The following is a 15,969-nucleotide window of genomic DNA, read 5'->3' on the forward strand; positions in this document are numbered from 1 at the left end:
GGGTCTTTGACAATTTTCAGGGCTTTCCTCTGACACCGCCTGGTGTAGAGGTCCTGGATGGCACGCAGCTTTGCCCCAGTGATGTACTGGGCTGTACGCACTACCCTCTGAAGTGCCTTGCGGTCGGAGGCCGAGCAATTGCCGTACCAGGCAGTGATGCAACCGGTCAGGATGCTCTCGATGTTGCAGCTGTAAAACCTTTTGAGGATCTCAGGACCCATGCCAAATCTTTTTAGTTTCCTGAGGGGGAATAGGGTTTGTCGTGCCCTTTACACGACTGTCTTGGTGTGTTTGGACCATTCTAATTTGTTGTTGATGTGGACACCAAGGAATTTGAAGCTCTCAACCTGCTCCACTACAGCACCGTTGATGAGAATGGGGATGTGCTTGGTGTTCCTTTTCCTGTAGTCCACAATCATCTCCTTAGTCTTGGTTACGTTGAGGGATAGGTTGCTATTCTGATACCACCCGGCCAGGTCTCTGACCTCCTCCCTATAGGCTGTCTCGTTGTTGTCGGTGATCAGGCCTACCCCTGTTGTGTCGTCAGCGAACTTAATGTTGGTGTTGGAGTCGTGCCTGGCCATGCAGTCGTGGGTGAACAGGGAGTACAGGAGGGGAATGAGCACGCACCCCTGGGGAGCTCCAGTGTTGAGGATCAGCGTGGCAGATGTGTTGCTACCTACCCCCACCACCTGGGGGCGGCCCGTCAGGAAATCCAGGATCCAGTTGCAGAGGGAGGTGTTTAGTCCCAGGTTCCTTAGCTTAGTGATGATCTTTGAGGGTACTATGGTGTTGAACGCTGAGCTGTAGTCAATGAATAGCATTCTCACATAAGTGTTCCTTTTGTCCAGGTGGGAAAGGGCAGTGTGGAGTGCAATAGAGATTGCATCATCTGTGGATCTGTTTGGGCGGTATGCAAATTGGAGTGGGTCTAAGGTTTCTGGAATAATGGTGTTGATGTGAGCCATTACCAGCCTTTCAAAGCACTTCATGGCTACAGACGTGAGTGCTACGGGTCTGTAGTCATTTAGGCAGGTTGCCTTTGTGTTCTTGGGCACAGGGACTATGGTGGTCTGCTTGAAACATGTTGGTATTACAGACTCAATCAGGAACATGTTGAAAATGTCAGTGAAGACACCTGCCAGTTGGTCAGCACATGCCCGGAGCACACGTCCTGGTAATCCATCTGGCCCCGCAGCCTTGTGAATGTTGACCTGTTTAAAGGTCTAACTCACGTCGGCTACGGAGAGCGTGATCACACAGTCGTCCGGAACAGCTGATGCTCTCATGAATGCCTCAGTGTTGCTTGCCTCGAAGCGAGAATAGAAGTGATTTAGCTCGTCTGGTAGGCTCGTGTCACTGGGCAGCTCGCGGCTGTGCTTCCCTTTGTAGGCTGTAATAGTTTGCAAGCCCTGCCACATCTGACAAGTGTCGGAGCCGGTGTAGTATGATTCAATCTTAGCCCTGTATTGATGCTTTGCCTGTTTGATGGTTCGTAGCATGCGACCACTACACAGGTAAGCTGCTGATTTATGTATGAAGCAGACTGAAGCTTATGAGGTGCTGTGAGTGTTTGATTGTGTGTAGGTGTGTGTGGGAGAGAGTATGCAAAGGGGTGTGTGTGTGTGTAAGAGGATATTATTAACCCATGTGGGTTCCAGGCCACTGGTGTCTGAGTAAAAGGTGCCCTGATTGGTGGATGATGGCTCATGTCATGTCAATGAAACTATTGGCACGTAAACTCAGAGCGCATCAAATCTAACTTAAAAAACCCACACCATCAAATACATGATAATAAGTCTACCAAAAAAACAACAGATAAATTAAGAGTTCCATTCCGATCTGACAGTTGAAAAGCGCAGTCCTAATTGCAAACGCTTAAGATACTCCTAACATCAGCGCAATGCATTTGAAACACATTTGCTCTAGGAAACCACAAGCAGGAACGGGACATTTGCATGTACTGAACCATATAGTATGTTCTGTCTTGTTCTCAGTAAAAAAGTACTAATCTGCCAGACACACAATGCACAGCAGTTGTTGGACAGTTGGTTTGAATGGTAATTGTTGGACTGAGTAACGGCTACTTTTTTAAATGAAGACAGGGTATTTGTTGCTATTGGTGTATTTAAGCATACTTGCAACGATGAATGTACTCTTCTTTTGTTAGATGTTTTGTTAAGGCATAGAACTTAACACGGGGATATACCTAGCTGACCAACACTTTCAACATATCTGCTAAATTAAAATGGTAATGTATCAATACTAATAATATCAAAATAAAAATGTAATGCACGTTATTCAATTTCCCCATTTCACATAGACTTGTCCTGTCCTGACCAAGCATTACGACATACCTCAACAACAAATCCAGCTCTGTTCAAACAGCCAATAAACCCCTGCCACCGAAAGCTGTTATAGGCCAACTACATCTATCAATACGTACATTGGTGATATACTCTATCCAAACTCTTTCACTGTATAGCACCAAGGAAACCATTTTTACAGCGTAAAGAAGTTGCACTAGAGCAATAACTGACAACTCACCATATTAGCTATGTTGACATTGAGAGATGCAGGTTGGCATCTTTTGGCATGGAGGCAGTTCTGCAGAGTAGTCACTAACTGGCACAGCCACAGTCATTCAATATTATTTTTAACTTAACCCTAACCACAGTGCTAACCTTAATGCCTAACCCTAACCTTAAATGAAGACAAAAAAGCTCATTGTTGTTTTCATACATTTTTTCTAAATATTATAGCCAAATTGTGACTTTGCAGCTGGCCTATCTAGAAGAAAATGCTCAGTTCTGCATCCAGGGCAAGATTCATGACAAACATTAACCTGCTTGAGTGATGTTGAGGACATTTCTGACAGCAGCTAGTCTGAGCATCAGGACTTTTTATGCATGACAATTTCCACCTGTTAAGACTTGAGGGCAGAAACTGATAACATCAAAACCCTTGTATAACCTCCCCACCCAAGAGATATTACATTCTCTACCAGGCACATTAAGCGAATCGGTCTACACACGCCCACACAAAACACATTCTCCCTCGCTCTCCTCAAGCAAGCCGAAACCAGAGCAACAGGAACTCCTGATACTAAGAGTTACAGTGTGTTATAAATGTGTTACCTAATTAAAGTTGATGCTTGACACAAACCCCTTCCCAGGACTTTCTCTCTATGTAAGGAGTTGCTATGGTAACAAAGGAGTCGAGAGAGTGAGAACAGAAACGTGTTCCTTACCGATGAAGGGGATGGAGTCAAGCGAGTCGTCCAGGTTGCTGGCGCACGAGGCCTTGTGCTGCTCTCCCAGCCTTCTCATGGTCACGTCTCGCTGGATGTCGTTGCATAGCCAGCCCCCCGATCCCCTCTTAGCTGCTAGAGTCCCCACTTCCATTGGAGTCTCCAAGTCGGTGTCGTTTACAGCCAGGATGTAGGAGGGGTGGCGGATGGGCTGGGGTCCCGAGTTCTTATCCCTTCTCAGGACCACCACTGTGGCGTCCGGCCCTTCTACGCCCTCCAACGGCTTCCCGCTAGTCCGCACCAGGGCGGGGACCTTTGACCTGAGGGTCACAGTACTGTTAACAGTGGAGGAGGAAGTGGAGGTAGAGGAAGAGATGGCCTGCTGTCTCTGAACAGGGACTTTGGAGGGGCCGGAGCAGGAGGAGGACCTGGCACCCAGCCCCACATCCCTCCCGCTCTCCTCCCTCAGGCTGTCTGCACGCCCCCGGAGCTGTAGCTGCTGCAGGGGCGAGGAAGAGTATCCCAGGTGGTTACCCACCACCACGGCTCTTTGGTCTTTGAGCAGGTCCATAGCACTGCTGTTCCCGGGGCCCCGGGTAGAAGGTAAGGAGAGTGGCGAAGGATCCGAGGTGGAGTTTTTAACAGGCAACCGCGAGGGCCTACTGAGGGCTGTCTGTGCAAGGCTGTCTGTCCTAGAGGGGAGCAACGGCTCCATCGTACCTTTAGTGAACATAGGGGCAGCGGTGGGCATGCCTGTAAGGCTGGTCCTGTGAGGCTGGGGTAGTTGTTTCAGCACTGCCCCGTGTCTGCTGGCTCTGGCCTCCTCACCCCTGTATAGTAGCAGGCTATCCTCCAGCTCTGCCCTGCTGTACCCTCCCACTCCCCTCTCTGTAGATACCATTGCCGCTGGCTCGCCCTGCCGGCCCAGGTAGTCGCAGGAGCGTGCCCGGGGCTTGGCCACTCCCATGAGGGCTGAGGAGGGTAGGGCATCCTGGGAGGCACTCCGGGGCCAGTCCCTGGGCATGGCTGTCCTCTCAGGCCCTCCCCCACCTAGCCTCTCCTGGGAGGCACTGCGCAATGGAGCCACAGTGGCCCCCTGGTAGGATCCCCGGTCGTGGGACGTGCTCCTGCGTCTAATCTGGGACCCCCCGAGGCCTCGCTGGGAGGAGGCGCTGGCACTGGGAGGGCCAGGCTGCAGTGCGTAAGCGGCATTGGGGTTGGCCGCCGCCCGCAGGCTGTCTAGACGCTCCTGGATGGTGCGGCAGCCATAGGTGTGCAGCCGCTTGGCGTCGATGTAGTCCTTGTAGGTGGTGTAGTTGCGCCAGTCGATGTTCTGGTGAGGGGAGGTGGACGTGGCAGGGGAGGAGGGTGAGGGGGTGTAGTGGTTGGGCATGGTGGGGGAGGGTAAGGTGTCGGCCACCGTGGTTTGCGGGGAAGGGGTGAGGTGGTGTTTGTCAGGGTAGATTGGGGAAGGCCTAGAGCCAGAGAGGGAGAAGACTGAGGACTCTGTGGGCCGGGTGGGGATGGGGGTATACTGTAGCTGTGACCCTCCAGGGGGGCCAGGGGTCACGAGGATTCTAGGCCTGGTTGAGAGGCCCAGGGGACTTCCGAAACGGTTCTCATCGGTCCTATGGCTGGGGCCAGCCCGAGACACACAACGGGGCCCCCGATCCGCTACTGGGTCAGGCGGCACCACCACTGTCCTCACACTCTCGTTGCACACACAAACCACCGTCTGGGTTTTAGGGGACTGCGGGGGAGGAGAAGGGGGTACAGGGATCTCCAACCGGTAGCCCATGTCTGTGTGGCCTGCCGTGGAGGTACCCTGTCTCCCTGTCCCTGCCTGTGCCGGCCTGCCGCTCCGGGAGGCCTCTGTGGAGGGGGATAGGTCCAGGGCCTGGGCCATCCCTGGGGCTTTAGGCTCTATCCTCGGGTAGCATATGGGAGGAGGCTCCGGGATGTGCAGGGCGTTTCCGCTGTATGCCTCGTTCCCTTTGAGGTATGCATCTTGGGAATAGGCCTGCAAGAGATTATGGGACATTATGTCTCTTCAACTGTATAGGACAAAAATAGGTCACATAAAACCTTTGTAGTGTGCCATTGCACCAAACTGAAGCGATCCTCTGGGTACTGCTTAAGTTTTCCGCCATGCCCATAAAGAAACAGCTACGCTACAGCACAATGACCAGAAAAAAAGCATATGATGAATGGCAAAGAAAAACATGACCCATATACTCCTCCAAATTATTTTGTAAGGACGATAAATTTCAGTACACAGTAAATGACAGATAAACAATTGAACACACAGACTGTATGTACATGTTATAAAAACCATCAAAGACATTTGACTAAAAGATAACACAGTATTGCTCTCTTGGCCAAAGTCAACAACCAGCCCTTCCCCACCCCGGCGGAGCCTGAATCCTGAAGAGACACTGGGAGCGTGTGTTTGGGTCAGATGACCTCTTCCAACGGAAAGCGCCGGAAAAAGCAACAGATGTGTCAAGGAGAGAGCGAAAAAGGGGAGAGTGAGAGGAAAAAAAGCAGGCCCGACACCAGGGCCCAGGATAAAGCCTGGTAAGAGCTGGATTTCAATCTACAAAAAGTCCTCAGTTCAGAGATGTGTATTGACTCAGGTATTTAATGTATCTCCCCATCCTTGTAGTGTGAGAATTCACTGAAGGGAAAGCAAGAGCTGGACTTTAAATCGATGAGTGCTCTATCTGTGGTGTCGGGTTACGTTTATACAGTGACTCCAGCATGTCTGCTGCCCCCGCCCCTAACTCCAGATTTGCATAAGTCAAGTGATGCTGTCAAAAAAAAAAAATGTTCTGGTCATCTGTAGCTCAGCTGGTAGATCAAAGCGCTTTGGCGCTTGCTACGCCAGGATAGTGGGTTTGATTCCTGGGACCACTCATATTTAAAATATATGCATGCATGACTAAGTTGCATTGGATAAAAGTGTCTGATAAATGGCATATTTTATATTATTACTGACTCAGAGCTTAACTTACAAGCTTTTCTCTCTGATGTGAGCAGAGAGCGGGAGACATAGGAATTTGAATGGGGAAACGACAACACCTTTCCTGTCGATATTTAGCATGCTCTAAAACAGGGGTTCTCTAACTTTGTGTGCAGAGACCCCTTTTGTAATAGAAAATTCACCAGGGATTAAAAAGGTACAAGGTTCTATTGACACAATACAAAATTAGGTAGAGATGACACGGTTTTAGCTAAGGAAAGGCACAAAAATATTACACTTATTGACAATCATTACACTGTTGATACCAGCTTTAAAAAAGGTCTGAAACCACATTGACACATGGGAAGAAATGACATACAAAAAAGAAAAACAAGGAGTTCGTAAGTTTCCCTTCTTACCAGAGCAGTGATATCCCTGGAAAACTGCCAGCCGACAGGTTAGAGGCAGACAGGAGGAGAGAAGAAGGAGAGGGGAGAAAGAGGAGTAAAGATGTGCAATAGAGAAACAGAGGCTGGAGCTGTCATGGCTACGGTCGCTGAATGAATGCACCACAGAAAGGCAGAGGGCAAGAGAAGAACAGCGAAAAAAGACGACGGGAGCAGGAACGGATAGGAGAAAAGTCACAGTCACGTTTGCGCTGCCACCTGCTTGTCCCTCTGCCACCTGAGGACCAGGAGCCAGTCTGCCTCTCACCCACATAACTGCCTCCTCTCACCAACGCTGCCTGATAGTAGTCATAAGCCAGGGGTAATCTAACTGCCTACCGCTGCTGCTGTTCACTAGCTGCCTCTACCTCGGTATCCCTCTCTTACAGTGGTTATAAGAAAGTCACCACCCCCTTTCAAAATGTTTACCTTTTGTTCCCTTACAGCCTGAAATGAAAACACATCAAATCTAACTTTTTCCCATCTTTATTTACACACAGTAAATAAAAGAACTCTGAAAATGTATTAAAAGTCAAATTACCCTATTTGGATAAGTGAACCCCCCCCTAGAAATGCAATCTTGCTGAGGTATAACCAACCACCTTCCAGATCACAAATCAATTTCTAACACTAATGGCTGTGTATTGCCCATTTTATTTACTGAGAATAACCTCAGGCTTCAACAGTGCTCCGACACATTCCTAAATGTCAAAAGATGTTTGTGTGGCTTTGGCAAGCTGTGGCCTAGCCATCTAGCTATGCGTGGAATTTAGCATCACACTAGGGGCTGGAGTCGGTTCAGTTCCTTACTCCAGATGAGAGAACCAGTGGAAGTGAATAACAGGATGTGACTGTGGTTGTGGGGTGGTGTGGTCTGGCATAGCGTTATCGTCTGCTGGGCTCTGGACCCTGACGGGTGGCGTTGGTTTGCTGTGCAGATCACTGAGCCGGGCAGGAATATGGGTAGGTGGAGCGAGCGGCCCTGCCAGGCTGGCACCACAGAGGCTCTCGTCTTCTGGTCCTTAAAGCTCTCTGTCCTCTTTTCTATCACTCTTTCGTTCCACGCTACTTGGCTCAACCTTCACTTTCACTCTGCAGTTCTTTCCATCTGGGCCACTACTACTCAGCCCTCTTCCTGCACACACAAACACACTTTCAAGCCCACAGCCAATACTCTTCACCGGCTGTCAACAGTCCACCGCTGGTCAGTAATCCATGAGAAATGGACTGGAGTTTGAGATAACCTGAGGGACCGTGCATGAAAACCTTAATGTTCAAAACAATGTTGAGTGAACGATCAAATCAATCAAATGTATCTATAAAGCACTTTTTAAATCAGCAGCAGCAGTTACAAAGTGCTTATACAGAAATCCAGGCAAAAATTATGACTCCTCTTCCCTCTGTCCATGGCAGGGGGAAGAAGAGCCCTGCATGCTAAGCCCTGCACAGAGAGCCCAGTGCGTGGTGTCTATTTATGGGGAGGAAATGCTCTGAGTGCCGTTAACCCAAGGGGGACAGTAGTATTATGGGAGTGAATATTATATGATGCTACATTTCTCTTAGATCTAACGTCCTGTTTAGGGGGTTCTGGTACAGGACATTTTCAAATCGATCTGTGGACACCGTAGATCGGAATGGCTTGAGCAATAGCCCTGGTTCCCACGGACACAGTAGTATATTTTCTGAGCCTGTGTGACTTAGGATGTGAAATCTGAAACCACTTGAAGCTGGGATGTCCCTCCTACCATTTCATTCGCCATTCCGACTGTCCATCAACTCCTGCCTGAACCCTACGTCATGGCCACTGACAAAGCACAAGCCTGCAATCCTTACATCATATATCACTGTAGCACATTCTGAGATCGATTTATAGCCTCCCGAGTAGGGCAGTGTTCTAAGGCACAGCATCGCAGTTCCTAGAGATCCTGGTTCGAGTCCAGGCACTGTGGCAGCCGGCCGCGACCGGGAAACCCATGGGGAGGCGCACAATTGGTCCAGCATCGTCCGGGTTAGGGAAGGGTTTGGCCAGCAGGGATGTCCTTGTCACATATCGCTCCAGTGACTCCTGTGGCGGGCCAGGCGCCTGCACGCTGACTCGGTCGCCAGGTGTAGAGCGTTTCCTCCGACACATTGGTGTGGCTGGCTTCCGGGTTAAGCGGGCATTGTGTCAAGAAGCAATGCGGCTTGGTTGGGTCGTGTTTCGGAGGATGCATTGTACGGGAGTTGCACCGACGAGACAAGACTAACTACCAATTGGAAACAACGAAATTGGGAGAAAAAGGGGTAAAAGTTTTTAAAAGAGATCGATTTATAGCCATTCATCAAAAATAATTCAGATTTTATACAAAAAAACATTAAAGGTGAGTTCCTAACGAGTTCAGGAAGCCAAGCTAGAGCTCTGAGACGTTCACAGTGATGGAGGCAGACATTTTGATCAAGAGAGACCTTTAAAAAGTTTGCACATTTCCTCTAACACTAAACATAGAAATATGTATTTCACAGTTAAGGAAGGTGAAATCTTAGTTGTTTTATAATTTGACTATACTATATTAAGAAGTCATTTCAAGCCTAGTTCATATAGCTTTGTTGAATATGAAATATGTCAAAATATTTCATATTTTCAACATATTTGTACTGTGTCCCTGAGCTTGTGTCATCACAAGTGACTACACATGATCAATTACAGTTGAAGTCAGAAATGTACATACACCTTAGCGAAAAACATTTAAACTCAGTTTTTCACAATTCCTGAAATTGTATCCTAGTAAAAATTCCCTGTCTTAGTCAGTTATTTTAAGAATGTGAAATGTCAGAATAATAGTAGAGAGAATGACTAATTTCGGATTTGATTTCTTTCATCACATTCCCAGTGGGTCAGAAGTTTACATACAGTCAATTAGTATTTGGTAGCATTGCCTTTAAATTGTTTAACTTGGGTCAAACGTTTTTCAGTTCTGCCCACCAATTTTCTATGGGATTGAGGTCAGGGCTTTATGATGGCCACTAATACCTTGAATTTGTTGTCCTTAAGCCATTTTGCCACAACTTTGGAAGTATGCTTTGGGTCATTGTCCATTTGCAAGACCCATTGGCGACCAAGCTTTAACTTCCTGACTGATGTCTTGAGATGTTGCTTCAATATATCCACATAATTGTCCTCCTCATGATGCCATCTATTTTGTGAAGTGCACCAGTCCTTCCTGAAGCAAAGCACCCCACAACATGATGCTGCCACCCCCGTGCTTCACGGTTAGGATGGTGTTCTTCGGATTGCAAGCCTTCCCCTTTTTCCTCCAAACATAACGATGGTCATTATGGCCAAACAGTTCTATTTTTCTTTCATCAGACCAGAGAACATTTCTCCAAAAAGTACAATCTTTGTCCCCATGTGCAGTTGCAAACCGTAGTCTAGCTTTTTTTAATGGCGGTTTTGGAGCAGTGGCTTCTTCCTTGCTGAGCGGCCTTTCAGGTTATGTCGATATAGGACTCGTTTTACTGTGGATATTTTCCTCCAGCATCTTCACAAGGTCCTTTGCTGTTGTTCTGGGATTGATTCGCACCAAAGTACGTTCATCTCTAGGAGACAGAACGCGTCTCCTTCCTGAGCAGTATGACGGCTGCGTGGTCTCATGGTGTTCATACTTGCGTACTATTGTTTGTACAGATGGAAGTGGTACCTTCAGGCGTTTGGAAATTGCTCCCAAGGATGAACCCGACTTGTGGAGGTCTACAATTACTTTTCTGGCGTCTTGGCTGATTTCCCCATGATGTCAAGCAAAGAGGCACTGAGTTTGAAGGTAGGCCTTGAAATACATCCACAGGTACACCTCCTATTGACTCAAATTATGTCAATTAGCCTATCAGAAGCTTCTAAAGCCATGACATCATTTCCTGGAATTTTCCAAGCTGTTTAATGGCACAGTCAACTTAGTGTATGTAAACTTCTGACCCACTGGAAATGTGATACAGTGAATTATAAGTGCAATAATGTGTCTGTAAACAATTGTTGGAAAAATGACTTGTGTCATGCACAAAGTAGATGTCCTAACCGACTTGCCAAAACTATAGTTTGTTAACAAGAAATTTGTGGAGTGGTTTAAAAACGAGTTTTAATGACTCCAACCTAAGTGTATGTAAATTTCCGACTCAAACTGTATAACTATTTTTATGCAGCATTATGCAGCATTACTAATTATTGTTTATGGCCCTCTCATGATAAATAATTACTTTCGGGGATTACGTAGATTACATTTAACTGGTTAACAATCCCTATTCTGTACATTGTCCAGAACTAGGATATGGGAACAACTACCTTGTGAGAAAAAGTACAAATTAACTACCCATCCCACTTTAGGCACAAACAAAGATCAATTCATGATTCCCATAAACCTTCACAAGTGACTTCAATTCTCTAGTCAACAATAATCAAGGAAGATATTCAAGCACAAAGTTAGGAGGACGGTCTTAAATTAATTGCACTTACCAACTGCAAAATGTCCTCATCTTTTGGCATCACACATAGTTCCAACGAGGTGTCGCTGTGAGACGGACAAAAGTAGTAGAGATTCCACTTATGAGTTGGAGCAGTAGTGTGCACAATCAACATAGTTCATGTAAAAACTATACAAAAAAAAAGGTTTAGTTTAGACTTAGCTTTAAGGTATGTTCATGAGTAGGAGGGTAATGGTTTAGTATCATTGGGAACTGACAGTTATATATGCCATGGGCACATGGATTGCTCAACAATGTCTGTGTGCCAATTTCCAAGGAATGTTAAATGGGTAGAGCTACATTTGAAAAAGTGCCTTGAGAAATTGCATTTCAGTGACACCACATAGCACCCTTTGAATTTCCAGAGAAGGAAATGGTAAAATATTTAGTTTGAATGATTAGAATAACAAAAAGCTGTTCATTTTCACTTAATCTAATCTCGATAGCACCGAAACGAGACAAGGTTTCTGAAATGTGCATAGCCATAAATACTTTAATAAGGCACTTCCTGGTAAGGTTTCCGGCAACCTATTAGCATTGTTTCAAAATAACCCCCCTTCATGTAAAACTCCATGAGAGTGATGTATAAGAGAAGCAGGCAGTCCCTTACCTGTTCTGTATCAAAGCGATCACTTGGGAGTACGTCTTTCCAATGATACTTTCTCTGTTCACCTTTACAATCCGGTCCCCTGAAGGGAAGAGAATTCACATTGAAAACACATTGAATGTGTCTCCAACGGACATGTAGCATATGAAAAGAAAAACAAAATCATTGACAGTGGATGGTTGCAACGCCATAAGACAATTTTAAAATGTGATGCTCAGTGTGCCCAATAATCCCTCATCTTGGGTAAGGATGTAGCTCCCAGTACTGTAGCATTTCCCCTCACACAGATAAGACTGTGTTGGGATCAAAGGGGAATAGTGACACGGCATAAATGTGTTTATAGTCAACCCTACTGTACACGTTGCCTACGTCCCAAATTAAAATGGCACTCTATACTCTATATATAGCGTACCCCCATAGGGCTCTGGTCAAATGTTGTGCACTTTATAGGGAATACGGTGCCATTAAGGACTCAGGCTTTTCATTCAAGTTTTCTGAAGAGGAGATCTACAGGAAGCTGGTTAGAGGGAGTTATGGACAGAGTAGAGCTAATTGTGGGAAAACCAGTGCACTCCCCTTTCCCAGGAAAGGGGCTATTCAGTAGTAAAAAGAGAAAGCTAGGCTGTGTGTCTGTGCTAGGGTTGAATAGCGGGACCGGGGTACCAAGATCAACCACCCAGACCCACTCCCTTTTCACAGTATAAATAACTGAGAAACTACTAAATAATAAATAATTCCTATGAACAGCACGACGTGAAATAGAACTGTTAAACTATATGCGATGTCTAAATCTGGCTTCTCTACGGACCACAGCCTACCCTCTGCTATCTGCATGATCAATCATCAATGCTCAGGGTGGGGACAGATAGCGCATCTCAGTATGGAGGGCAGTTCACAATGAGTGTACACTACACAAAAGTATGTGGACACCCCTTCAAATGAGTGGATTCAGCTATTTCAGCCAAACCATTGCTGACAGGTGTATAAAATAGAGCAAACAGCCATGCACTCTCCATAGACAAACATTGGCAGTAGAATGGCCTGTACTGAAGAGCTCAGTGACTTTCAACATGGCATCGTCATAGGATGCCACCTTTCCAACAAGTCAATTTGTAAAATTTCTGCCCTGCTAGTGCTGTTATTGTGAAGTGGAAACATCTAGGAGCAACAACGGCTCAGCTGCGAAGTGGTAGGCCACACAAGCTCACAGAACGGGACTGCCGAGTGCTGAAGCGCGTGGCACATAAAAATTGTCTATGCCAACTGTAAAGTTTGGTGAAGGAATAACGGTCTGGGGCTGTTTTTCATGGTTCGGTCTAGGTTCCAGTGAAGGAAAATCTTAACGCTACAGCATACAATGACATTCTAAAAGACTCTGTGCTTCCAACTTTGTGGGGAAAGCCCTTTCCTGTTTCAGCATAACAATGCCCCCATGCACAAAGTGCGATTCAAACAGAAATGGTTTGTCGAGATTGGTGTGGAAGAACTTGACTGGCCTGCAGAGCCCTGACCTCAACCGCGTCGAACACCTATGGGGTGAATTAGAACGCCGACGGTGGGCCAGGCATAATCGTCCAACATCAGAGTTAACAAATAAAAATATATATATACTTATTTTATTTATTTAATTAACAAATTCCCATGTGAAAAACTCATTGCCCCCTTACACTGGTTGTGCCACCTTTAGCTGCAATGACTTCAACCAAATGCTTCCTGTAGTTGTTGATCAGTCTCTCACATCGCTGTGGAGGAATTTTGGCTGACTCTTGCATGCAGAACTGCTTTAACTCAGCGACATTTGTGGGTTTTCAAGCATGAAAGGCAAGTTGTCCAGGTCCTGAGGCAGCAAACCATCAAACTACCACCACCATGCTTGACCGTTGGTATGAGGTTCTTACTGTCGAATGCAGTGTTAGGTTTTAGCCAGATATAACAGGACCTGTCTCATCCAAAAAGTTGACTGAAGTTTGCCAAAAAGCACCTTGGAAGCACCTGGATGATCATCAAGACCTCTTGGAAGAATGTTCTATGGACAGATGAGTAAAAAGTATAACTTTTTGGATGACACGGGTCCCATTATGATTGGCGAAACACACACAACCAGTCAATCTTCGTGAAGAGAAGTGATAGCCATCTGCATCTTATTCTAGTCCTATATTACTCAAGCATGTCATTACAATGATGAAGATAAGGACAACAAAACATATTTAATTTACCTGTTGAAGGAAGGAATGAAGAAACTATAGAGAAGGAGGAGGTAGGCTAATACGCACAAGGCACGACATTAGGGGAAATATTATGAAAGGTACAGTGGCAAGAAAAATTATGTGAACCCTTTGGTTTACCTGGATTTCTGAATAAATTGGTCATAATAATGACCTGAACTTCATCTAGGTCACAACAATTGACATACACAGTATGGTTAAACTAATAACAAAAACAGTTTTACGTTTTCATGTCTTTATTGAACACAGTGTGTAAACATTCACAGTACAGAGTGGAAAAGGTACATGAACCTTTGGATTTAATAACTGGTTGACCCTCCTTTGGTAGCAATAACCTCAACCAAACATTTTCTGTAGTTGTGGATTAGACCTGCACATCGGTCAAGAGGAATTTTGGACCATTCCTCTTTAAAAAACTGTTTTTCAGCAATATTCTTGGGCTGTCTGGTGTGAACTGCTCTCGAGGTCATGCCACAGCATCTCAAATCGGGTTAAAGGTCAGGACTCTGACTGGGCCACTCCAGAAGGGGTATTTTCTTCTGTTGAAGCCATTCTGTTGTTGATTTACTTCTGTATTTTGGGTCATTGTTGCATTACCCAACTTATGTTGAGCTTCAGTTGGCGGATAGATAGCCTAACAGTCTCCTGCAAAAGGTCTTGATAAACTTGGGAAATCATTTTTCTGTCAATGATAGCAAGCTGTCCAGGCCCTGAGGCAAAGCAGCCCCAAACCATGATGCTCCCTGCACCATACTTTATAGTTGGGATGATGTTTTGATGTTGGTGTGCTGTGCCTTTTATTCTCCACACATAGTGTTGTGTGTTCCTTCCAAACAACTCAACTGTAGTTTCATCTGTCCACAGAATACTTTACAAGTAGTGCTGTGGAACATCCAGGTGCACTTTTGCAAACTTCAGACGTGTTTTTTGGGACAGCAGCGGCTTCTTCCGTTGTGTCCTCCCATGAACAACATTCTTGTTTAGTGTTTTAAGCATCTTAGACTCGTCAACAGAGATGTTAGCATGTTCCAAAGATTTCTGCAAGTCTTTAGCTGACACTATAGGATTCTTCTTAACCTCATTGAGCGTTGTGCTCTTGCAGTCATCTTTGCAGGACGGCCACTCCTAGGGAGAATAGCAACAGTGCTGAACTTTCTCCATTTATAGACAATTTGTCTTACCGTGGACTGATGAACATCAAGGCTTTTAGAGATACTTTTGTAACCCTTTCAAGCTTTAAGAATTTTGAGTTGCATAATCTTAGGTCTTCTGAGATCTCTTTTGTTCGAGGCATGGTTCACACGGGCAAGGCAGCTCTAACCAACATCTCCAATCTCGTCTCATTGGACTCCAGGTTTGATGACTCCAATTAGCTTTTGGAGAAGTCATTAGCCTAGGGGTTCACATACTTTTCCCAACCTACACTGTGAATGTTTAAATGATGTATTCAATATAGACACGAAAAATACAATAATTAGTGTGTTATTAGTTTAAGCACACTATGTTTGTCTATTGTGTGACTTAGATGAAGATCAGATCAAATTTGATGACCAATTTATGCAGAAATCCAGGTAATTCCAAAGGGTTCACATACTTTTTCTTGCCACTGTATATATGCCCAGCCTACTAATTATACAAATGTAAAATATTATATTTCTAAATCAAATTCACTAGCCTATAACTGAAACTTTGTAGGTCACATGTCCTGCACCAGCATGGCATGTTCTCTCCAACCTTCATGGTTCGAATGAGGTCCGTAATTCCAATCCATATAATACAATACAGAAATACAGTCCACACATTCAAAAAGATTAGGCTATTGGAGCTTGTTTCATTTATTACCCAAGAGAGCACAGCGACATCTAAGGGCTTCAATGTTTTTCTGTTGTGCGTAATGTGCGGTAGCCTATATCATAGACTATGTATTGGATAACGGCTTGGGATCATACAATGGCTTTAATGTAGGGCTCATAAAATGTCCTTACTTG

At 45.5% G+C, this 15,969-nt stretch overlaps 1 protein-coding gene across 4 annotated transcripts in view; it reads right to left on the reverse strand.

Annotated features, from left to right (window-relative positions):
- arhgap21a (Rho GTPase activating protein 21a) overlaps positions 1-15,969 on the reverse strand; it is a 103,235-nt gene that overhangs the window by 16,102 nt on the left and 71,164 nt on the right. For 2 of the 4 annotated variants that reach the window (XM_082970710.1, XM_014180994.3), the window contains exons 6-9: positions 11,760-11,838; positions 11,142-11,196; positions 6,632-6,655; positions 3,251-5,270 (exon numbers count right to left, since the gene is read on the reverse strand). In XM_082970710.1, coding sequence (XP_082826836.1) covers positions 3,251-5,270; positions 6,632-6,655; positions 11,142-11,196; positions 11,760-11,838 — 2,178 coding nt within the window. The remainder of the gene's footprint in view (positions 1-3,250; positions 5,271-6,631; positions 6,656-11,141; positions 11,197-11,759; positions 11,839-15,969) is intronic. The other 2 variants (XM_082970711.1, XM_082970709.1) reach the window with 1 other exon arrangement.

This window comes from Salmo salar, chromosome 29 (assembly GCF_965601325.2).
Source record: "Salmo salar chromosome 29, fSalSal1, whole genome shotgun sequence".
Lineage (NCBI taxonomy): Eukaryota > Metazoa > Chordata > Actinopteri > Salmoniformes > Salmonidae > Salmo > Salmo salar.